General features: G+C 34.6%; 3 protein-coding genes across 4 annotated transcripts; 1 reads left to right on the plus strand and 2 right to left on the minus strand.

Moving 5' to 3' along the window:
• Nucleotides 1–1,369: 1,369 nt before the first annotated feature.
• On the minus strand, nt 1,370–2,239 carry LOC142171687 (uncharacterized). The gene is made up of 2 exons (XM_075235374.1): nt 1,991–2,239; nt 1,370–1,918 (listed from the first exon to the last, which is right to left on the minus strand). The coding sequence occupies exons 1-2, from the start codon at nt 2,237–2,239 to the stop codon at nt 1,370–1,372; spliced, it is 798 nt and encodes a 265-aa protein (XP_075091475.1).
• Nucleotides 2,240–4,410: 2,171 nt separating this feature from the next.
• On the plus strand, nt 4,411–9,090 carry LOC142161654 (peroxisomal membrane protein 13-like). Of its 2 annotated transcripts, XM_075234011.1 has the most exons (6): nt 4,435–4,569; nt 4,800–4,868; nt 6,134–6,364; nt 7,273–7,616; nt 8,246–8,338; nt 8,498–9,090. In XM_075234011.1, the coding sequence occupies exons 2-6, from the start codon at nt 4,856–4,858 to the stop codon at nt 8,708–8,710; spliced, it is 894 nt and encodes a 297-aa protein (XP_075090112.1). In that variant the 5' UTR covers nt 4,435–4,569; nt 4,800–4,855; the 3' UTR covers nt 8,711–9,090. The 2 variants fall into 2 exon arrangements, with proteins under 2 accessions (XP_075090111.1, XP_075090112.1); XM_075234010.1 differs by lacking the exon at nt 4,800–4,868 and having other exon boundaries at nt 4,411–4,569.
• A 3,883-nt stretch (nt 9,091–12,973) lies between these two features.
• Nucleotides 12,974–16,441, minus strand: LOC107767506 (F-box/LRR-repeat protein 12-like). The gene is made up of 2 exons (XM_016586537.2): nt 16,330–16,441; nt 12,974–14,623 (listed from the first exon to the last, which is right to left on the minus strand). The coding sequence occupies exon 2, from the start codon at nt 14,332–14,334 to the stop codon at nt 13,162–13,164; it is 1,173 nt and encodes a 390-aa protein (XP_016442023.1). The 5' UTR covers nt 14,335–14,623; nt 16,330–16,441; the 3' UTR covers nt 12,974–13,161.
• Between the last annotated feature and the right edge of the window lie 9,691 nt (nt 16,442–26,132).

Raw genomic sequence — 26,132 nt, forward strand, 5'->3', positions numbered from 1 at the left:
TATAGGATATGCTTGAAAGTCAGAATCATCCATGTATAGACACTGCTCCATATGAGGAATTATGATGTCTAATACAGTTGGTGATTGTTTATAAGGAAAGTTTTCTTCTTAAAAGATGACATCCTTGCTGACAAAGAAAACATGATTAAGAAGGTCAAACAACTTATAACCCTTTTGCACCAGTGAATGTCCTAGAAATACTGCAGGAACTGCTCTGGCTGATAACTTGTCTTTATTCTTCAGATTAGCAGCATAGAAAAGGAATCCAAAAACTTTGAGGTGATCAAGTGAAGCACCCTTGTTGAACACCAACTCAAATAGACATTTTCCACCTATAGTTCTTGTAGGGGTTCTGTTGATCAGATATACTGTTGTTAGGATACATTCACCCTAGAATTTTAAGGGAAAGTTTGCTTGGAATTTTAGTGATCTCGATGTATCCAAGATATACTTGTGTCTTCTCTCTACTACCTCATTCTGTTGAGGGGTATAGGGACATGTACTTTGGTGTGTTATCCATTCATTGTTCAGCAACTCCTTCAATTGATTATTGAATAACTCACCACCATTGTCTGTTCTAAAAGTTTTAACAGATAAAGAAAATTTAGTCCTAATCATAGCAATGAAATATCTCAGTGCCACAATTGACTCATCCTTGGAGTTCATAAGACACACCCAAGTATACATGTTGAAGTCATTCACAAGAGTCAAAAAATACCTTTTACCATCATGAGTAGACACTTTAAAAGGTCCCCAAACATCTACATGTATGAATTCACCAAATGCATCACTTTTATTATTACTAATAGGAAAAGGCAATCTTGTTTGCTTAGCCAAGGAACATACAGTACAATGTTCACCACAGTCAACAATCTTTGCATTCCTAAACATAGGTATTCTTTTCATAGCATCCATAGGCACATGACCTAGTCTCATATGCCATAAAGGGCCATTTATTCTATTTACAATTAATGTGAAAGTAATGAGGCTAATTGGTAATCCTGCTTCACGCTTGTTCTTGATGGTCCGGTCCAACACATACAATCCATGCTCCACTCTACCAATCCCCTTTACATTTCTATTGCAGATGTCCTAGAAGACACAACATCCAAGAAAGAAGGAGAGGAAAGGCCCTACATCTTTTAGTGAGTTTAGACACTGATAGCAAATTGTATTTAAACTGAGGTATATAGAGCACATTTGTAATCACCAATCCATTTAATATGCTGGAAGTACCTAAATGAGTAATCATACTTGTTTCTCCAGTGGACAGTAATACCTTCCTCATATTAGTCCTAGACAGCTCCGTATAGTTAATATAAACATGCAGACTAGCTACCATATGATTGATTGACCCTGAGTATATTATTCATCTATTTTCCTTGACCATGTTGAGTAGTGACAAAGGTATACCTATGAACTTGGCATGTGATGTTGTATAAATATAGGTACTATTGGTCTTGTTCAACATCTGAAGAAGCTGGTGATATTGTTCTTCTGTGAAGAAGTGTCCTGCAAGTGTGATGCTTGTGTTGCCCTTTTGCTCTTGCACCTCTTGTGGTATGTCCACTTGTACATTGTGTGCTACAGTTGTATTCTTTTCAAATTGCTTCCTTTTGGATTTGAAATCTGCAGGATACCCAATGATCTTGTAACATCCATCTCTAGTGTGACCCTTCATTCTACAGTAATCACAGTACAGTTGGTTCTTTGGTTTGTAACCTCCAATGAATCCTTGTCCACTGTTATGGACCATGGTATTGGCTTCATGTCCTGTGTTGTTGGCCATTGCTTGAGCTCTTATCTCTAAGGTACTAGGTCCAACAACTCTGGTTCTTTGACTCTCATCCTGCACCCTCATTTTATAGGCTTCATTAATGGTTGGAGTTGGAATCATCAGCATTATTTGCCCTTTTACCTGTGCGAAAAACTCATTCAGGCCACTTAAAAACTACACCAAGCGCTGCTGCTGAATGTGTTCCGGAAATACTCTTGATTCAGGACAAGGACATGAAGAAGTGGGAATCATAACATCATATTCGTCCCACAGATCCTTCAGCTTTGAATAATAAGTGGAAATAAGTGCTAGACCTTGTTTCAGTGCTATAATCTCATGATGCAGATTGTAGACCCTAGAAATGTTCCTTTTATCGAATCTCTCCTTCAAATCCTTCCACACATTGTATGCAAACGATGCATATACTATACTGCTATAGAGTTCCTTCGCCACATCATTCATTATCCATGATAATACAAACGCATTGCATCTCTCCCACTGAATATTGATCATGTAGCTCCTTCCTAAAATCTTCCTTCTTACAAGTTCTTTCAATAAATCCAATCTTATTCTTCGTTAAAAGCCCAATTCTCATAGATCGAGACCACATATTGTAATTTTTAATTCCTATTAGCTTGAATTCGATCACCCCTGGCATATTAGAAGGTCGCAAATACAACGAATGTGTGTGTGAGTTAGCACAGTTTCATCACTCGTTCCACTTGTTCCATCCTCAATCGCCATCTCAGATCTAAATCGATAAAACCCTAGCTTTTGGAATCAATGAACAATCTGTAATTGGACTCAAAATCAGAAAAACAAAAGAGTAAACACAAATCAACATATGTGAATCAACAACATGCGCCGCCAAATCGATGGCTCTGATACCATATTAACTTCTATATTGAAGAAACGGTGAAATGAAGGGACTGAGAAGTAAGCTTGCAGAGGAAGAAATTTTCTACATTGCTCAATTAGAGAGGAAATTAGAAAATAATGTCTCTTACAGAAAGAAGAGTAACTACTTCCGTTAATATAATCAACTAACTTAAAAGCAATTGCTAACTTCTACTATTTACACTTTGGTCCCTCAACCTTCTATATGAGCTAATTCATCATCTTGGCTCAATAATTTTGAGATGGTAGCTAATGTTTGATTAGTAGTAAAAAGTCCCTATTTGTCCATTTTATCTAAAAATAGCGCCAAATCGTAGTAACAGTGCTAACTAACCACCTTTCAGCCTTATACTTGAAAGGTATCCACTATCATGAGGTTTTAAATTTCACATACACAATTTCATGACAATATCTTGGATTTTTACCTCTAAAATGTAAAACTTCATGAGGAACTAAAAAGTAATTATTTGTGAATTTGATCCAAAATACAAACAAATTGGAGCAACACTCTGTTTAGATAGTATTGATGACACCATGTAGCCACTTTAAAGGGCTGTTATTTAGAAATTAATCAATGTGTCCTGAATTATAGTTTTTCAGGACATAAATATCATAAATTGTCCTAAAACTAAAAAAAATAGTTCAAATTTCAGAACAAAATAAGTACAGGTTAATTCCTAAATAACAGCCCTAAGAATAGTTGTTTGTGAATTTTCATATGTACCCACTTTTGGGACCACCATTGAAGTTATACTCGTATTGCATAATATTTTGCAAATTGTAGCCGCTCGAATTTGAAGTAGTTCAATCTCTTCAATGTAACCTCAGAAATCAAATTTAAAGTTCTTTTATCTTTCAAATGCAACTTTAGAAATTCGAATCTTAAGTAATTCAATCTCTTCAATGCAACTTCAGAAATCAAATCTAAAGTTTTTCTATCTTCCAAATGCAACTTCAGAAATTCGAATATTAAGTAGTTCAATCTATTGAATGCAACTTCAGATTTCGAATCTTAAGTTATGAAACATAAACTTGTTCTTCGAAATTAAACAATCCAATATACGATTTAATGTCGAAATTTACTCCAAATAAGCTCAAAATTAAAATATAACTTTCAAATTTCATAAAGAACAAATCTCAATCATTATATTGTCAAAACAACAACAAGTCTAACAAGCACATTTTAAAACTAAGAAATAAAAGAAGAAACTCTAAGCACAAAAAAAAAAATAGTAAAGAAGAAGAGAAAATTTTATGTGTCTGAAGTTATCCAAAAATTGAGTATCAATTAATTTTGTTTTTAAAAGTGGGTGCAAATTCAATGGGTAGTGCAAAATTGGGTGCCACATGAAAATTTTAGGGGTATTGTCATTTTTAGCTCACGCCAGAAACTATTTATATTCGGTAGTCGAAAAAATATATAAAATTTATATAATTTTATATATAATATACAGAATATATATATATTAACTATTATTTTGATAGCGACAATACAATGTCATTTTCCAAAATATTTTATTACTTTTACGTACTTCCCCTTCGACAGTCTCCAATCCCAAGTATAGCCCAACTGACTTCGGCCCAAATCCGTTAAAAGATTAGCCCACACCGACCACAGCACCGCGTCATTATTGGTTGAAAGGGCAAAATAGTCAATTCGAAAATCCCATAACAACCAAAAAGAAACGTCACACGAATTTTCTTGGTCCTCGCAATAATAGATTACAGATAAAATCAAATTTATATTAATTCTAGCTTCAAAATTTTCCCTTATCAATTATTTCTCTTCTCTCTCTCTCTACTTTCTCTCTCCGTCGCATCGGTCGTCGTCCGGCGACTCTTCTTCCTCTTCTGATCTATCCATTTGATGGATAACGGACCACCTCAGCCGTCAGGTTAATATATTTTTCTGTATCGCGATTTTTGTTGGTGGATTTAATTTTGTGTTTGTGAAGTGATTTCTTTTTTAAATTTTATGTTCGGGTTAACTTGTGTGCACCTTGATTAATTTACTGGATATTTGTTATTTGTTACCGGCACATGTATCGGATAACTCCGTTTGCCAAAATTTAGACAGGTGGAAAGAATTACCTAGTTTTTGTTTTCTTCTTAATTTTGTGTTCAGGTTAACTTGTGTGCACCTTGATTATTTACTGGATACTTGTTGTGTGTCACCAGCACATGTATGGAACAGGTGGAAAGAATTACGATTTTTATTTATTTATTTATTTATGTTTGCCTTTGTTGAGTTTTTTGAACTCTGATATAGCCGACTCCAACTTGTTTGGGACTAATGTATAGTAGTTGTTGGTGTTGATTTGAACTCTGGTTTCCTATGGTCCATTCTAGCTGCTAAGTCACATCACTATTTGGTATTGGAATAATTTAGACCAGAATAGAGCGGATTCATGACTGACTAATTTGGGATCAAGTTTTTCGATTGTATCGAATTTACTTAGTTCATGTGTTCTTTTTCGTTCCGATCAAGATGAATTTGAATGGGAATTGTGCTGGAGCTCTTGCATACTGAAAATTAGTTCAGAGATTGGGGCTTAGGTTTGCTTTCAATCTAACGCCTTTACCCACTTGAGACAGATTTTTTGCACCTTTTGTATTTTCTAGTGTCTTAGATTTAGTTGTTAAGATTGGTGTTGTCTACCGTACATATATATAATGTGGTTCTGATAAAGCCTCCAACTTTCCTCCTAGGAAATCTCAATCTTCTAGGAGTGTAAAAGGTCAAATTATTGAGCATTGGAATGTAATTGATCATACTGGAGCAGAACAGATATTGGGGGTTATATAACTGACTACAACTAGCTTAGGATTAAGTCATAGTCGATTAATTGATAGGACACTTTTGCATTTGAGCTGATCTCAGGGCTCATGGCAAAAAATTTGAGTTGTTTCAAAGAGGGAATGTTGGTATGAAATACCATTAAAGCCATTCGTTAGCCATTTAAAATGTATTTACGGGGTCATATTTTTGCATGTGATAAGATAATTGTGTGCCCTATGTAATTTGATCATTAATCATTAGAAGTAGTAAAACTAAATTAAAGCAACTTCATTACACATACCGTAGCTACTTCTAGCAGCTGATATTTTGCAATCTTAAAACAAACTTCTTTATAGAATTAATAATTAGGGAGAAAGCATACGGAATTTCATATTCTTCTAAAGTTTGGTCTTAGTTTCTTACAATAGTAGTTGCTATGTATTTATTTTGGTCAGGTTAAATAGATTGCCACATTTAAAGGCTATCTAATGTTACTGGTTTCTCACAGTAGATTTGTCTATTTATTACAAGAGCAAGTTTTAAAGAAATTTTAGGCATTCCTAGTAAGTACTTTTGCTGTATTTGGTTAGAATCCACGGAAGCAATCTACTCTCGACTAACTCATTTTTCCACTTTTTACTTTCGAGTATTATTGAGTTAATATTTGTTTTCCACGGCAGGTAATAGCCCACCTCCGAAACCTTGGGAACGAGCTGGGTCCTCTTCGGGCCCTACACCTTTTAAGCCCCCCTCTTCTGGTAACACGAGTGACGTAGTAGAGGCATCCGGAACAGCCAGGCCTGGTGAGATTGTTTCAACTGCTAATAGGAATACAACTGTTAATAATAGCACACTTGCAAGGCCTGTACCTCCTCGACCTTGGGAGCAACAGCAAACTTACGGTAGCGGAGGTATAAGATGTTTATTAGTTCATTCTCCCTCTCGCTCTTCTGTGTGTGTGTTTCGTGTTTCCAGTTAGCGGGTTAACTATCCAGAAATCTATGATTTCAAACATGTCATTTTTAATCCTCAAAGACACTATTGTATGTCTTTCATGCTAGGACAGCTGTTTTATTGTTTTGTAGTGTCCTTTACATCCTTAAGGTCCACTCTTGATATCACAAATGCTGCCCCCCTTGCATCAAAGACTGCTTATTTAGTGATGTGTATTATGATCTCGGCTTTAGAAGCATGCATGTGATTTTTCATTATCATAACGCAATAAGTGATTTATTATTACGCACGCCATCATTAACTAGTCAAGTTCTTCCTTTATATATTCTGATTTGACTTACTGTGTAATTCTATTGCATGCATTATAAGATTGCCTTGTTTAAAAAGAGCATTATAAGGTTATCGAAGTCTGAACTCAAACTGCCCCACTTATCCCTTTTTTTGGTACTCATCTTAGTCATTGCTTCTGTTAAATTGCCTTAACCTCTGATTGAATATCCCATGGAACTGGCATCCATTCTGCTAGTCGGTATTACTTTCTATCTTACGTATCTATTCTCGGGGATGAAGTGCCTACTTGACTTTGATTCATTGGCAATAAGATGTATGCAACCCAAGTTCTACTCTTCTTTATACTCTGTATTCCTGGAAGAACAAATAGCATCTGTGTGTTTACCTAGCCAAATCTAAATGTTGTTATGGACATACTCTTTTTCGTTTCCCCTTACACTGAAGAGGACTTTCTTGATTGTTGAAGGTTTTGATCTAGTAATTGAAGTTAGTAATTGAAATTGAAGTAAGAGGAGCTTAGGCCTTTTATAAAGAGTATCGATCTGATTATTTGCTTGATTTTGTCATAATGCAGGTTATAATACAGGGATGAATTATAATTCTGGATATGGAACTGGAACTGGAATGTATGGTTCTTCTTATGGCGGTGGCTATGGAAGCACATACGGAAGTGGTTTGTATGGAAACAGTATGTATAGAGGAGGTTATGGTGGACTTGCAGGTGGTGGCATGTACGGTGGTGGAGGAATGTATAATAGTGGGTTTGGTGGCTCAATGGGGGGTTATGGCATGGGCATGGGCAGCATGGGTGGCATGGGTGGCATGGGCGGCATGGGCGGCTTTGGGGACCAAGATCCAAATAATCCCTTTGGTGCTCCATCTTCCCCACCAGGTTTCTGGGTTTCCTTCATGCACGTGGTAAGCTCTAACAGTACCAAATAATCTATTTCTGTTCTTTAAGTTTGTTTTGGGGCCCCTAAAATGACTTTGATTTGCATAAGTCCCTCGTTTGACCTGCGTTTCAAGTAAAGCCTATATTGGCCTTGTTGAATTTTTGTTTTTGGATTGCATAATAGACTAATATTAGGTGCATGTGAATGGGTAACGGAGCAAGGCCTCCAAAATAAAGAGATGGAATCACATAGGGAAGGATAGAAATTTAACAAGGCTTGTGAAATCTCAATGGCTTCTTGCAAGTCCTGGGTTTCTGTAATGAGATACTTTTTGTTAGACCCCAGTTTATCCCCAAAAAATTTAGTTAGATCCCTTAATGTTTTTGATAATAAGATACAGGCCAAGTTTTATAAATTGTGTAATCTCTCTTATATGACATTTGTGATTTTCTTGCCTGCAGTTAGTAGGTTTGTCAATACCTATGACTAAGAACTTGAGGCCCCCTTTGAATTATCAAAAAGTTCAAGGAGATTTACCTGGTGCTATTGAAAGTACTAGTAACATAGGGTATTAGTCTTTACTTTATTGACATCATGTATGTCTTTTGGCCTTGATAACTAATTGTTTGACTTCCTGTAATTGTAATAATGTAGATGCAAGGTGTTGTAACTTTCTTTGGCCGCGTCGCAATGTTGATAGACCAGAATACCCAAGCATTTCACATGTTCATGTCGGCACTGCTTCAGGTATCTCTTCACTTACAACTGCCCTTGCATCCCAACAGTTTTTAAGTAACTAGTGCTTCATTTCATTGTCCTTTAGAAATGTATTTCTACTGTCCTAATAATTTGTGGAAAAGCACTCAGGATATATGACATGAGATTTCACTAAAATGTCTTTTGCAGCTGTTTGATCGCTCAGGAATGTTATATGGAGAGTTGGCTAGATTTGTGCTGAGATTGCTTGGTGTCAAAACAAAGCCTAACAAAGTTCATCCCCCGGGCCCTGGTGCACTTCCTGGTCCGCACCATCCTCATGGCAATCAGAACTTTATCGAGGGGCCTAAGGCTGCTCCAAGTACTGGCTGGGACAATGTGTGGGGGGATAATGCACAATGATCCTTAGTAGTTAACTTTGAGTTGTCACCTACCATCAGAAGCAAATGATAACTGGCTGCAATCTGTATGAAAGTTAAAGTATTGATAAGAGCTATGCTGGTGTACTCGTATGTAAACCCGATCTACTGTGAGAGATTGGCCTGCTGCATTTAAATGAGAAAAATCTCTCTCTCTCTCTCATAATTTCGTAGGGACTGCCAAATTGTGTGGGATTGTAGTCTATTGATCAATGTGCACCCTAAGTTTGGGGATGATCCGATAGTTTTATAGATATGGTGTGCGATTTCTATTGATTGGTGATAAATGCTTCATTGAGCAAGATTTATGTAAATCCACCAATTGCAAAGTCTTCAATGACTTAACGGCTATCTTCTTTGTTATACATGCTCTTAACCTTATTTGTTTACATACTAGTAAAGGAGCAGCACGGGCCCAATAAGCATATATTAAATATTAAAGGAATTTTTACATTCCTATACACTATTTGAAACTTTATTACTCTCCCTACTCAAGTTTCAATTTAATTACATCACATATACAAATTTACCAATCATATACACTTTAGGAATTAAATGAGTATCCCTTTATATTAGGAATCAATTATTTCACATCCTTATTCTCTCTCCCTCCTGCGCTCTCTCCCCCCGTCTCTCTCTCTCTCTCTCTCTCTCTCTCTACGTCTCTCTCTCTCTACGTCTCTCTCTATTTCTCAATCCCTAATTCCAATAATGTAGAGCAAAGGGAAAGAGATCAGCAATTCCATGCTTATTGAAATTTCAGTAATGTAGAGATGAAGGTGTTGCACAATTGGTGTTCACTATTGACAGCCATTAAAAAGCTTTGAAGCTTTGAATTCGAATTTGAGTTTTCAAAAATCATTATTTGTTTGGATTGGTGTTGTTGCAAACAATTGGGAATATTATTTGGAGTTTATATCTCAATTTTGAGGGTATTTTGGTGAAGATTAGACTTGATTTTGGTTGAATTTCAGATTGAAACTCGAAGAATAAGAAGAAGAAGAAGAAGAAGAAGAAGAAGAAGAAGAAGACATGATGTACATTATACTTACGAAATTATAGTAAAGTTGTAGTAAAATTGTAGAAAAATTGTATTATGTTGTTTATATATATATTTTTTATTTAAACATTGTATGAAAGTTGAACAATATTGTATAAAAATTATATTTTAGTTGTATGATATTGTAGTTGTATATAACTGGGTAAAAATAATGCATGAAAGTTGTTGATAAGTTGTAGATAAGTTGTATAATATATAATTAGTTGTATGAAATTTATTTTTACTATGTATAAATCAGATACAAAATATACAAAAGACATTGTATAAAGTTTGTATAAAAATTGTAGTTAAGTGGTATGATATTGTAGTTGTAGATAAGTTGTATAATATATAATTATTATGTATGAAATTTGTTTTTACTATGTAAAAATTAGATACAAAATATACAAAAGACATATTGTATAAAATTTGTATAAAAAATATATTTAAGTTGTATGATATTGTAATTGTATTTAAATGGGTAGAAATAATGTATGAAAGTTGTAGATAAGTTTTATAATATATAATTATTATGTTTAAATCAAAAACAAAATATACAAAAGAAATTTACTTGTCTCATAATTGCTTTATAAAATTGTACTAATAGGTATATCTTGTTCTGTTTGTACGTGCTAGTCTAATTAAGTATATGCTTATATCCAAATTACGATTGCCCAGATAAAGTTTCCTCTTGCCTTCGGTGGATGTATAGGTGATGAGGTGGGTAAATGGATTATATGTGAATTGTATAAATCTTCACCCATACCCATTTATAACGTGCATGTTTGTTACTATTTTAGCCATTTTCCGCCTCTAGCCCAAAGGAGTAGCACATGCTGGAGCAATGCCCCCTAAAATCTTTATCTTAATCCTTATCTGGCACGTTGGGTGTGAGATAAAAGGTTTATTGTTGTTTTCATATCTCTTCTCTATATCAGTTAGCAGTTCTCCTGTCAAAGGCTGGTTGATTTTGGGAATGTATATTTTGCCATGAAGTAGTAAGAATGGTGATTTCTATATTTTGCCATGAAGTAGTAGAAGATGAGATATGGGGAGAAAGAGAGGGTGACGGTACTCGAGATCTGAGGGATTAGATTCTCTAAATTCCCAAATATAAGTTCAATCTGGAGAGATACTTTTCTTCATCAAAAGATAGGTTTCAGAATTAACACTGTGATTTTAAGCATGAAAACTGAGCCATTTTCCGTTAAAGGTTTTCTTTGTTGGGTTTAAGCATGGTCTCCTGTCAGTATTTGGTTAAGATTTTTTTACTCTTGGTTGTTGATGTTTATGTTCTTCATGTTTAGAAGAGTTTAAATGTCTCAGTCGTGCTCACTGATCTTGTTTGTTATAAGAGGGGAGAGATGAGAGAAAAAAAGAAAATGGTATAACTAAATCTCTTGATTGAAGGCACAAATAATGGATTGTGAGCCTTTTAAGGTGGATTGTATATATTTTGTAACTAAAATATGTTTAGGTCGGGTAAATACCAAAACATGAACATTTTTCGTAATAAGGTTTCAGATAGTGTATAGGAATGAAAAAATTCCAATATTAAATTATAATTTTTGGGATCTTCATATAAATAAACGGTCGGATTCATTATTTATTTCTTTTAGTTGGTATACATAAATTATATACTAATGATACATGATTTGTCACATAATATATATATATATATATATATATATATATATATATATATATATATATATATATATATATATATATATATATATATATATATATATATGAATTATACATACATACATATGCAATTTTTTTTTGTTAAGAGTTCGTCTTCGAAGAATCCTAAAGTTAATCTTAAATCAGCTAAAATAACTGAAAAAGAAAAAAAATATACTATAATTTTTTTGGTCCCAACTATTACCTGAAAAAATAAATTTTAAAAGGAGCTTGCTTGATGTTCATATTGTGCTAATCTTGGTACTAAAGATTCCTTTTTATAACATAAAATATTTCTTACCACCTTAAATACAAAATTCATTTAGAGCAATTTTAATATATTTTCAAGATAAATATTTCTTTTATCCATAGCATAAAAGATTTGGCGACACATTTAGGCAAAGAATTTATTTTGAGATTTTTGTCAAACTCTTATTAAGCTTCCTATTCCCATATTTTAGAGCTAAATTATTATTCTAATATAAAAAAAATTCAATCCCCTTTCAGATATAAGATATGTACTCTCCAAGAACGAAGACTCAATCACATAAGTTTACAAGTTTTATTGAACAATTCACTTTAGCTATTCGGTTCTCCAATTGTCCTACTAACAATGAACACAAGTTATTTAACAAACATATTCATTCCCAATGATTGAAAAGAAGAATGGCCATATACAGTTGCATTTATGTTTCTTCATTTGTGAATTAATAGAATTTATTTGCAACTTATTCTTCTTCTAGTGGTAAGTGAAAAATATAGTGATAGTATATAATCCTTTGTTAAATCCTTCTTCTATCATAATAATAATTAACATAATTTAGTTAGGACCCCTTATTTTTTTATAGTAATTGAAAAGCTTAGTAAAATACTATATAGTTGTTTCTTTATTTATTTATTTTTCATAGTAATGGATAGTGCTTGTTTTTCTTTATTACCTTAGATTGACTCTATTACTCTAGCCAAAATTCTTTAACCAAATTGTTTTTACTATTATTTTCGTAAGAATTTAAAGTTGAGTATGCTAAAGTTAGATCGATTTTAATTTACAATGATGAAAATAAAAGATTTAATTTTAATTTACAAAATGAGCTTATTTTGTTTACTCAAAAAAAGGACCTACCATTATTTATTTATAAGATTTTACAAACAAATATGCTAAAGTTGGAAAAAAATTAATTTACAATGAAGAAAAGAATGATCAAGTCTACAAACAATGAGGTTTTTTTTTGTATAAGTACTACTTTTATAAAGTTCACGTTGGAAGAAGAAAACATTTGAATACTGTGCATGGCTGAACACATTTAGCCTAGGGAGCAAAGGTGGATAGTAGTGGATTTAACCATAGGTTCACATGTTCGGCCGAACCAGCGTTTTGGGACCAAATACTGTGCAAAAAAGCAAGTATAGATAGAGTTATATATATATATATATATATATATATATACTTTTCAGCATCCAATCTCTCAACTCAGAACCCATGGCGTCTAAATTTTAGTATTCAGCAACAAACAACTGTTCTGCGTTGAATATAAAGTATGAATCCATACCCTTAGAGCATGGGGAATGAACAATGTTTCTGCAATTTGTAGAACAATATTTATTGTAATTGTATACATGCATTAATCAAATCATCTTTTGCTTATGAGGCACAAAAAAAAAAACATAAGAAATTATACACAAGAATCTTGAAGATTGTTGCCACCTATTTAAAACCGAAAGGCTCCTTGAGGGCAAATACACATTATTTCTTCTTCTTTGACCTCTACATTTCCTCTGGCAAGTTTAAAAATCTCCAATGCTACAGCACTGATCTGAGAACATCTGGTAATGTAAAGGATGGAGAGGCATTTGCAGCCGGTTCTCAACGCTTGCAATCCGCGGTCACAGAGATTTCTACACCGATTAACGTGTAGCGTCTTCAAGTTATGACAATGTGATGCAATAGATTCCCACCCTCCTATCATGACCCCATGACATAATGCTAAGTTCCATTCCTGAAGCAATGGACAACCCTTTGCTATTGCCATGATACAATTATCGCCAATCGTTCTGCTGAACCGGAAATTTAACACTCTCAACTTTGCAGCAAATCCGACACTAATAGCTACTAAACCATCGACATGAATACACCAGGTCAAGTTACACACACTCAAATATTCAAGTCCACCTCCACTTAGGATACTCCGTATTCCATTAGGCTCGAGCCTACATGAATCGGCTTCCAAATAAGTCAGAGTCTGAGAACATCCTTGAAAGCCAGCACCGGTTAGGTTTCTACAATAGGATATCCTGATAGCTCTAAGATGACGGCACTTTTGTGAAATAGTTCTTATGCCATAATCAGAGATTCGAGGGCAATATGAAAGATTCAGATCTTCTAAAGCTACACAAGAATTAGATAAGGCCTCTAACCCATAATCTGTAACATTACACCGGTAAAGACTTAGTATTACCAACGAAGAACAGCCAGAAGCCACAAAAGAAAGACCATTATCAGTTATCCTAAAACAACAGTCTAAATTAAGACTTTGCAGCTTTGATCCATGAGGTGGCAACAAAGCCAAACCCGAATCTGGAAGCTCGGTGCATCCAGAGAGGGACAATGATTCTAGTTGCTGGAAACGGTTCAGAAGCCTATATAACTGGAATGTACTGATTTGGGTGTTATTTTGAGATAACGAGGAAATATTAAGCATAGTTAAAGAGCATTGGAACTGTAAAGATCTTCTATTCAGATTTTGAATTTGAAGCCAACGACGACATGTTAAGCCAAATGACTCACGGTCAGGTCCGCAATCAAGGTGTTGAAAAATACAGAGTAAACAATCGTCTGGAAGCTGCATGACGGGTGCAGAGAAGTCATCTGATGGACTATCCATTTCTACCAAGCTAACACTCCAGTGAAGATGTGTAGCTTGAAACTTCACAACAATCTTATCAAGACAGGCTAGTTAAAAGGAAGAGGTTTCTAACTTAATGGCAAAAAAGTCTGATTTTTGAACGATAAGGTACCCCAGAAGTAGGAAGGTAGTTACTCGTCAACCTGAGTAAAATGTCAACAGACGCCATTGTTGTTTTTATCTATACCTTCTACCGTATTCGGAACCAATACCAAAAGCGAAATGATTGGAGGAAGTTAACTTGAGAGGTTAGCTACACAAACCACCACTGCAAAAGAATAAGAAAAATCGCATATCAGCTGACATTATACAGCAGTTACATCACTAAGCATACCACACATGAGATATCTTCTCTCTTGTTTATATTGAAAAGTTTTGAAGCTTTAAGAAATTAACAAAGGTAAATTGTAAGCATGTCAATATAATTTTAAGATGCATCATGCGCGCATATATCCACTTCAATATGAATGCATAATCTCAAAATTCTGCAGTACTAGTAAATGTAATTGGAAAACCCATAAGATTGATAGATTATACCGACCTACCTCAAAAGATCCAAGAAAGTGCAAAAGTAATTGAGCTTAAAAGCCGTTAAGGAAAGTTACCTAATTGTCCTCCATGCATACCAAGGGATAGCTAGACAACAAAAGCATCAGGAGCTATTATCTCAAAATAATACCATGCACATCTTAGTGAGGATAAAGAATATTTACAATACTGATGTGCATGCTTAACTATCTCGCCCCTTGACTATTTGGATATGGAAAAAGGATCCCACATTTTGTGAAGTCTTGAAATGTACTCTTGGGATACACAGCCACACATATCAGCACACATAATTGTGTCACAAACAATGTCTCAACTAGGAGAGAAGTACAACGCATCTTGGCGAACGAGCTTCAAAAGCACTAACTATCCTGCAGACACACTTGCTGATAGCTTGTATAGAAGGTGCATCCTCAAAGGTAGGATGAGGAGTTAAATTCCTAACTCATGTATGCAATACCTTCAAGGATAAGAATATGTGTGGATCATATTTTGAAGGGTTTCACTATATCGGGTGGAGAATCAAAGAAGAGTGTGATACATGCACACAATATGTGTAGAACTCCGTTAGTGTGACCTTACTCACATTACCAGTCTCAAGCCTGGATAAAGGAGGAGGGGTTGAAATAGGCTGACAACAAGTGTAAAACTAGCCAATTCATCATGAATCCTAATAATATAGCTGACGGATGAAATCAAATTTGAAGTAAGCTCAACTTACAAGAACGGCAAATAACAGCCCTAGCAGATTACCTTTATACCTATTCTAAGGAAATTTTCGTAAACTACAGGTAGCTTTGAGGTCCCCCTCACTACAATAAGTCACTATCTTGGGTAATACATATTCCAATAGAAAGATTTAACCAAGCTCGAATCGTCCGTGAATCCTTGTATCACATTGCAGATTCAGACAATTGACAACAACAACAACAACATACCCAGCATAATCGCACAGAGTAGGGTCTGGGAAGGTAAAATATATGCAGACCTTACCTCTACCTTGTGGGGTAGAGACGTCTGTTTCCAAAGACCAAGACACTCGGCTCAAGAAAACAATTTTGAAGAGATCAGATTCAGATAATTTGAATTAAATATATACAAAAGTAGTCCTACAGCTTGCATTTGTTCTTCACGTAACAATTCAAATAGACCACATAAAATCCAGCACATTGACAATTGTTCTGGAGTTGTTAAATCCTCAACTAAGAGTTTGGTATTATGATACCCTTTTCGTAATCAACTGCGAAAAATAAAGATTTGCAACATCTGCCAAATATGGGGTCTATAAAAATACAAGTTCTTTAAATCTTACTAATTCATATACCGATGAAATTTATCATTCACCATAACAAAATCCCAAGAAGCTTATCCAATTTGAGAAGATAAAAAGGTGCTTAAAAACAAAAAAGAAAAGATCCAAGAACGTACCTCTCGATACAGATTAGGGGATGATCTAAAATGAAGAGGAAATGTATAGAATGGAAGAGGGGAAGAGAAACACGTAATAGATGATGCCTAATTGATGAGTGTGGTTTTGATCTACAATAGATGAGTGGGTTTGACAATTTTTTTTAAATTTTTTAAAAACTGAAAATATTTTTTTTTTAAAAATACTCATGTATTATTTGAAAATGCAACAATTGTTTGTTATAAAATAAAGACTATAAAATAAATAAACTAAAGACAAGTATAGAGAGTAGATTGATATGTTATTCAACTTCATATTGATGTATAATGAACTGAATTTATACCGTATGAAAGGAAACTATTGTGTAAGCTATAGATAATTTTTCATAGGGTTAATATTTGTCCATAATTAAGTACCGAAATGATAATTTTTTTTGGGAGACTTATTTTTAATGGAGTACTAACTAGATAAACTTATTTATGATGGGTCCAATATAGATAAGTTTCTTCACGAAGCTTATTTACAGCGGAGTACCAAATGAACACCCACAATATAATACTTTTATAACACTTAATGTACCTCGTTAAAATTTTACTAGAAAGAAATCCAATGGGAAAAAATCCTAGTCAAGGGAAAATAGTACACTTATCTAATAGGAGTAATATACATTGCAAGTTGCTTCATTAAAAACCTTACCATGAAAAATTAGTGGAAAAAAACTTTGGCAAGGGAAAAAGAGTACAATGCATACTTTACTCTCCCTAATTGTTTCAAATACCCAAGCCTTCACATTTCAATGTTGTATACCATATTCTCGAAGATTGCAGTAGGCAAAGACTTGGTGAACAAATTTGCTTGATTCTTACTTGAACAAATTTGTTGCACATCAACGTCATCATTTTTCTGAAGATCGTGTGTGTAGAATAATTTTGGTGAATTGTGTTTCGTTCTATCTCCTTTTATAAATCCTCCCTTCAATTGAGTTATGCATGCAACGTTGTCTTCGTATAAAATTGTGGGTCTTTTATCACATTCCAGACCATATTTTTTTGGAATGAAATGAATCACTGATTTCAACCATACGCATTCCCTACTTGCTTCATGAATAACTATTATCTCAGCATGATTTGGAGAAGTAGCAACAATAGATTGCTTTGTGGAACGCCATGATATGAAAGTACCTCCACATGTAAACACGTAGCCGGTTTGAGATCGACCTTTATAGGAATCAGATAAAGAACCGACATCTGCATAACTAACAAGATCTGCACTACCTTTGTTAGCATAAAACAAACGCATATCAAGACTTCCCTTTAATTATCGCAATATAGGCTTAATCCTGTTCTCATATCTCCGTGTAGGAGAAAAGCTATATCTTGCTAGTAAATTGACAGAAAATGTTATGTTAGGCCTTGTAGCATTAGCAAGATACATAAGTGCACCAATTGCATTGAGATAGGGTATTTCAGGACCAAGTAGTTCCTCATCCTCTTCTGGAGGTCGGAACGGATCCTCATTCACTTCAAGTGATCGAACAACTATTGGGGTACTCAATGGGTGCACTTTGTCTATATAAGAGTATTTTAAAACCTTTTCTGTATAGGCAGATTGATGGATAAAGATCACATCAGCTAAATGTTCAGTTTGCAGACCAAAACAAAAAAATTCTCTTTCCAACATCTTTCATCTGAAATTCTTTCTTAAGATATTCAATTGCCTTTTGGAGCTCTACTTAAGTTCCAACAAGATTTATGTCATCAACATAAACAGCAAGTATAACAAATTTTGATGTTATTTTATTTGTAAAAATACATGGACAAATAACATCATTTATGTAATCTTATTTTAGCAAATATTCACTGAGGCGATTATACCACATGTGCCCAGATTGCTTTAAACCATACAAAGATCTTTGCAATCTGATTGAATATATTTTCCAAGATTTTGAATATGATTCAGGCATTTTAAATCTTTCAAGGACTTTCATATAAATTTCATTATCAAATGAACCATACAGATAAGAAGTAACTGCATCCATTAGACGTATTTCAAGCCTTTCATGTAGGGTTAAACTGATGAGATATCGAAATGTTATGGCATCCATAACGGGTGAATATATTTCTTCATAATCGACTCTAGGTTGCTAAGAGAATCCTTATACGACAAGGCGGTCCTTGTATCTTTCAATTTCATTTATCATTCTTTTTCGCACATAAACCCATTTATGACCAACTGATTTTATATCGGCGGGTGTTTGGACTACTGGTCCAAAGACCTCCCTTTTAACAAGTGAGATTAATTTTGATTGAATTGCCTCTTGCCATTTTGGCCAATCAGATCTTTTTCTTCCACAGAACGGGGTTCAATCGCTATCTTGCATAATGTTACGTATAACATTATATGAAAAAACATTATCCACAACCATTTCAGATTGATTTAAATTAATCCCATCAACAGTAAAACTTTTTAAAAGTTTCCCGCTCACTTGAGTCTCGGGTTTATTGATTTCTTCAAAAATCTTAGAACTAATCAGATCTTGGATTTCTCCAGGAGATCCTTTCATAGTATTATTTTGATCATTTGTCGATATTTTCCTAGGATTTTGGTCCTTAGAACCCAAAAGTCTACCACGCTTCAGGCGTGCTTTAGATCCACTAGCTCTCACGCTAGTAGATGGTCCTGCTGGGATATCAATTTGGATTGGAACATTCTCTGCAGGGATATGTGACTTAGTTATCCTTTTCAAATCAGTAAATACGCCAGACACTTAATTTGCTATTTTCTGTAAGTGAATGATCTTCTGGACCTCATATTTACATACAGGAGCACGTGGATCAGAATGTGATAATGATGGAACTTTCCACACAATTTCTCTTTAGATCTCCTTTGGCTATCCCCTATTTGTGGAAAACTTGTTTTATCAAACTGACAATCTGCAAATCGAGAAGTAAATAAATCTCCCGTTAATGATTCAAAATAATGAATAATAGAGGGTGATTCAAACCCAATATATATTCCTAACCTTCTCTGAGAGCCCATCTTACTGCATTGTAGTGGTACTACTGGTACATATACACCACATCCAAAAATTTGTAGATGGACAATATTTGGTTCATGACTAAAAACTAATTGTGATGGAGAATATTTATTATAATGTATCGGTATGAGACGAACAAGTGATGTTGCATGCAAGATAGCATGGCCCTAAATAGCAGTGAGCAACATTATTTTCATAAGTTGTGGTCTTGCTATCAATTGCAGGCATTTAATAAATGACTATGCAAGGCCATTTTGAGTATGAACATGAGTTACAGTATGTTCAACTTTTATGCCAACTGATAGACAATAATCATCAAAAGTTTGATATGAAAATTCTCCAGCATTATCAAGGCGAATAACTTTTATAGGATAATATGAGAATTGTGCCCTTAATCAAATTATTTGTGCCAGTAGTTTTGCAATCGACAAGTTGCGAGATGATAGTAGCCATACACGAGACCATATTGAAGATGCATTTATTAGGACCATAAAATATCTAAATAACTCATTTGGTGGGTTAATAGATACACATATATCCCCATGTATACACTCTAAAAAGTGGACCTCATATTCACATACAGGAACATGTGGATCAAAATAAGATAATGATAAAACTTTTCACATAATTTCTCTTTTGATCTCCTTTGGCTCTCCCCCTAATTATGGGAAACTTATTTCATCAAACCGATAATCTGCAAATCGAGCAGTAAATAAATCTTCATCCAATGGTTCAAGATAGCGAATGATAGAGGATGATTCAAACCCAACATATATTCTTAACATTCTCTGGGGGCACATCTTACTGCGTTGTGGTAGTGCTACTGGTACATATATCCAAAAATTGGTAGATGAGTAATATTTGGTTGATGACGAAAAACTAATTGTGATGGAGAATATTTATTATAATGTGCTGGTATGAGACCAACAAGTGATGCTGCATGCAACGTAGTATAAATATGATTTGGTTATAAACCATGTCTTGAAGATTATTGAGCATGCAGTCTTGAAAGAAAACAAGGAGTCCACCAAACAGTATAGAGAACCAGGTTCTCTATATGTTCCCACAGTCAACAAACGGAAAGTAAAACCAAACAGTATAGGGAACCAGGTTCTCTATTTGTCCCCACAGTAAATAGGCAGTAAATAAAGAACACGTAATATTTACGTGGAAAACTCCTTGCTCAAGGGATTAAAAGCCACGACTTACCCTAGTAGAATTTCAACTTCACTAACTGAGAAAACTTCAGATTACATCTATTGCAGTCTAGGAATTAAACACATAATTCCTCACCCCTTATAATAACTCTATTGTAAGCCCTTTGTAATAACTCTATTACAAAGTCACACACTTCTTAACTAACTCTAGTCAAGAAACCAAACCAAATAATGGTTAAAATCTATCCTACAAAGACACTTCTTGAATGTAGTGTAGGATTACAAATGAAGAACAAAATAATAAATATTCAACAAACCTAAGGACTTGAGATATCTCTAATCTCTAGATCTGATCCTTGAGGTTGTAGCAGCTTTGTTCTTAAAAGACCTTGAAGGTTGTGGTGGCTAGCACTTGAGAGAATATAATTTGTAGATTTGCAAGTGTTAAGTGAAACCCCTTGCATCATGTTGATAATATATGTGTGAGTTCATGAAAGATGATGCAAGGGAGTGTCCGGTACGCTGCACGCTTCAACAATGTTGTTGTACTATTGCGAGTACAGTGCAACAATTTTAACAATTGTAGAGTTGACTAGTTACTCTGAACACAAAGGAACTAATTGTATCATGTTCCTTATATGGTTCTCTCATGAAGTTTGTCAAATTATCAAAACACAAACTAGCATAACTTATTAATTTTTGCCTTTTTGATGATGGCTAACCTAGAATTTATATTCATCCTGAGAACCATACCAAATGAATTGATCACAACTGGTTCCACGATACTGTTTGGCAAATCATCAAAATAAAAAATAGCATAAATTATCAATTTCCTCCATTTTGATGATGACAAACCCAAATTTGATATCCCCCCTGAGAACCAGATCCTCACATGTTCCCCCTACGGATCAAACCTATAATCAGCATGTTAACAACAACGTTCCCCCTATGAAGCAGACCTATCTTTCATGCACAACACAACATATCAATTCAATTATGTTCCTCTCCCTGTTGACACCCATGTAACTCCCCCTTCTAGTATCACCGAAAAGAATAACAGAAGAAGCACAAGCAAAAAGAAGTTCAACAACATTAACTTATGCCACATGGGCAACACAATATAAAAGAGTAAAAGAACAACAAGTGAATATCACTGCATAAAATAGAATGATTGCCCATAGTAGAGTAATTATAACAAAAGTACAACAGTTTCAATCAATACAGAATATGATAATTTAAATAGTGAAAGCACCAATATCATCAAACATAGGGATCAAAATAAGATAGGAATTTGAGGGAATTTGGAAGGGATGAAAGACATAAAGCACTGGGTAGGAATAAAATTAAGGGACTAAGGCCTTGATGAGCTTGTCCATTCGTTCATTCGCAATCCTCTGATCAATGATCATCTGCTCTCTCAGTTCCTCCACCTGTTTTCTCAATCTTTTATTCTCAGCCTTCAACTGAGCATTCTCTTCTGCCAAGGGACCACGGGGACCTGGTTCTCTACATCTCCGAGCGAGCTGAACCATCGGTTATCGTAGCACGTACATAGAGTTATAGGCGCTTTTGGGTTTTGATTGTATTTGAAACAGTTATGATTCTTATTTCACAATCTATTTCACATAAAATAATACGTAACTTTTCGCACAAATAAATAAAGTATCATGTAATACTCGATACCTCTAATGAAACATTAAGAATTTATTTTATACATATTAATTGCATTATGAGATGTTATTTATAATTTTCTTTCATATACACCAAATTAATGATGGGGGGAGGGTTTGAGGGAAGTAAGTTGGTTGGCCACGAGTTAATATTTTTTCTGTTGTAGGTTTGCAGTCTATAGACAATTATTAATTACTTAGTATAAGGATTGCAGGTTGAAGTAAACTTTTTGGAAAAAAAAATTTCATCCAAATCTCGTAAAATTAATCGGATATTGCTGGGAAGAAAATGTCATTTTCTCAAATGAGAATTACTGAGAAAATAATGATGAAATAACTAAACTTCTATACAGCTTCCCAAGGACTGGTAATACAAATCACGATCTTCTAAAATTTAGAGTTTACAAAGTTAGTATGAAATAAATACATCATCTATTTGAAATATACATAAACACATTCATAAATCTAAAGCTACCAAGAATAAGAGGCAGTTATAACCGGAACGCAAGTACGTTTTCAATGTTAGTTCCCGCCATACACAGCAACATCAGCTCCAAAATCTGCACCCAAGGTACAGAAGTGTAGTATGAGTACAACCGACCCCATGTATTCAATAAGTAACAAACCTAACCTTAGGTTGAAAGCGGTGACGAGCTTAGAAAGATACCGTCCGAATCAAATAATGACAACACAGATGTAACAAGATAATGATAGTAATAATTCAGAGAAAATTTCCATATTCAGCTCGTACACGGTACATGAATTTAGGCATGCTTTTCGAGTTCAACAATTTAAGCTCATCGCTGATGAATATGCCAAGTACAGCTAGTATGAGGAATGTCACATCTTTATGTCTACATGTCAAATATGCATGTAAAATGTAATGCATCATAGTGATAAACTCATGTACTCATTGTTAGGTTTAGAATTTTAATAATGATTAATAATCAAAAGAGCCTTGACTAATGTCGTCTCACTTTGTATGCAGATTTGCAACAGTGCTGATGAATGATTGGAAAGAAAATCCCACGAGAAAATCAGAGGAAGCCAACGACTATGTTCTTCGAACTCTGCATCAAATGAAAAGAGAATCAATCAATCAAAGAACACGTAAGGAAAGTCAATCAATCAGACTTGCTAAAGATTCTCAAGCATGCAAGAAAGGAAAGAGAGACAATCAAGGATAGAGAGCAAATCAAAGGGCAATCTGCGGAAGCTCTAATCAATCATAATTGGAGGAACCAAATCTTCAAACTAAGAATGAATTTGGCCACACCTCTCAAGCTAGATTTATGAGGTTATCCTTGGGTCACACTCTTAGAAATCTATGCCTCAAAAGGAAATACCTACAATTATTGTTGTTGTGCGGTCCCAGAAAAGTGAAATGAGAAGACTCATCAAGTAATATAAAAGAAGAAGTAGAAGGACAAAGAAGATTATGCAACTTCACATTTGTTTCTACACTTTTGTAGTTCTTAGTACAAACACAGTATTCTTGAGTCTACAAGTGTTGCAAAAGATAAAAAAGAGTTAGAAAATAAAACAAGAGTTGTGTCAACACTAGAAAAAATATTGTTTTTGTATATAATTGGTGGTGAACGTACTAAAACCATCAATGTTGTAAAGACTTACTAAAAATCTAAGAGAACTCTTGTGACCCAAGGGAATTGGACGTAGGTACCACACCGGTACTAAACCAGTATAAAAACTGTTGTGCCTTTACTTTTCTGTCTGCAAAATTTAATTATGTTGAGATTGATCCCACTGTGAAGTTTAGTCAACTAATTCCTTTCTTAGTCAACTAAGTTTTAAAATCAGCTACAATTCATTCTTCCCTCTTGTACTTTCAATTAGTATCAGATAGAGGACTCACAAATATTGCTTAACAGTAAGTGAGGAAAAGATCATGGCATCAAACACAGTCGTTGGAGCACTATTTCAAGAAGTAACTTCTCAGGTACGACCTCCTTACTTCAATGGCCAGCACTTCTCACACTGGAAAGTGCGTATGGAACCCTACACTCTGTTATATGACATTAAGATATGACGTGTGATAAAAAGGGGAAATCTTCTAATTCCACCAAAAGAAGGATAAAGACGGTGAAATCATAGTATCATCTGATCCTCTTGATTTAGATAAATACACTGAAGAACAAGCAGTTGTTATCCAAGTGAACGCCAAGGCAAAAAATCAGTTGTACAATGCCATAAGCGGAGAAGAGTATGAAAAGATATCTAGCTGTGAAACTGCAAAGGAAATGCGGGACAAGTTAGAAGTCACGTATGAAGGAACAAACAAAGTGAAAGAAATAAGGATTAATCTCCTAGTTCGAGATTATGAATTATTTCAAATGAAAGATGGAGAATCAGTGGAAGAAATGTTCTCCAGGTTCAGCAAAATCCTTGGAGACTTAAAATCCTTTGGTAGACCAATCAGAAGTGGAGAACAAGTCAGGAAAATTCTAAGTCTCCCCACTATTTGGCAACAAAAGTTATTGCTCTGGAATGTCAGGATCTTGACAAGATACCCTATGATGAACTCAGAGGTGATCTAATTGTGTTTGAGAAAATACATTTTGACAGACAAGTCCAACAAGCAAAAAAAAGACATATGCATTCAAAGCAACCGTAGCTGAATTAGAAAATGAAGAAGAATAAGAAGAAGAAGGGGGAGAACAACATGAAAATATAGCCATGCTCTCTAAAGTTGTAACAAGCATGATGAGGAAAACGGAAATAGCAGAAGAGGTAAATCAAATTTCAGAAAAAGGAAGATGAATAATGAAAATGACAAAAATGATGGAAGATGCTACGAATGTTGAAAACATGGACACATTCAAGCTGAATGCCCTGAGCTGAAAAAGAAACTAAGAAGAAATTTCCAGAAGAAGAAATCTGTTGGAGCATGCAGTGATGAAGAAGAATCTGATCATGAGGAAATTTCCAACATGTGCTTCATGGCCATCAAAGAAGATAGTGATGAAGATTCAGGCAAGCTTGGTCTCATGGCAGACGAAGGAACAAGTGAGGTACGTCTTCCTACATGTACTAACTGTAATGAACTTCAAGAATTTATTGATATTGCTCTTGCAGACATTGAGAAAGTTCTAAATGAGCTTCAGAAGATCCAAAGAGAAAAGAAAGATTGGGCACTAAAATTAGAAGTTTGTGAAATTGAAAGAGACATGATTCAAGATGAAGTTAATGAACTTCAACTTCAACTCAATGGATTACGAAATCCACCAGTCATAGTTTCGTCAAATCAAATCAGTCAGCTCCTCGTAATTTCACTTCTAGAATAAGAAATTGATCTGCATGCACTCATTGTGGCAAAAATGGTTATACCTCTAACCATTGCAGGTTTATAAATAGAGGAGAAAAATTCTCTGAAAATTCCAATAACCCCTCTTGCTTTTATTGTGGAAAACATGGCCATACATCTAACTATTGCAGGTTTAAGAATAACAGAAGATGGGTCTGGTGACCCAAGGCCTCTAGTCAAGCTAATATTCAGAGTACTAGACATTCAGGACCCAAGCAGGATTGGGTACCTAAAAATAAGTATTTTCTTTTGCAGGAACACCGCAAAAAAAATCGAAAAGGGAAACAGTATCTTGATAGCGCGTGTCCAAACATATGACAGGTGACAAACAACTGCTCAACTGTCACTAAACTAGATGGTGGATCAGTCACTTTTGGAGACAAATCAAAAGGAAATGTAATTGGAGTTGGTAGAGTCCCTCTCAGCTCATCATGTAATGTAGACGAAGTATACCTGGTAGATGAACATGGCTATAATCTACTTAGTATCAGTCAACTATGTGACAATGACTATGAGGTTCGTTTTAAAAAGCATGGTTGGTTGATTGAAAACGAATCAGGTAAAATTATTCTTTCTGGAAATAGAGATAAGAATGTCTACACTCTTAGTAATATCGACAGTCTTAGAAATCAGATTT

The sequence above is a fragment of the Nicotiana tabacum genome, chromosome 17, assembly GCF_000715075.1.
Source record: "Nicotiana tabacum cultivar K326 chromosome 17, ASM71507v2, whole genome shotgun sequence".
Classification (NCBI taxonomy): domain Eukaryota; kingdom Viridiplantae; phylum Streptophyta; class Magnoliopsida; order Solanales; family Solanaceae; genus Nicotiana; species Nicotiana tabacum.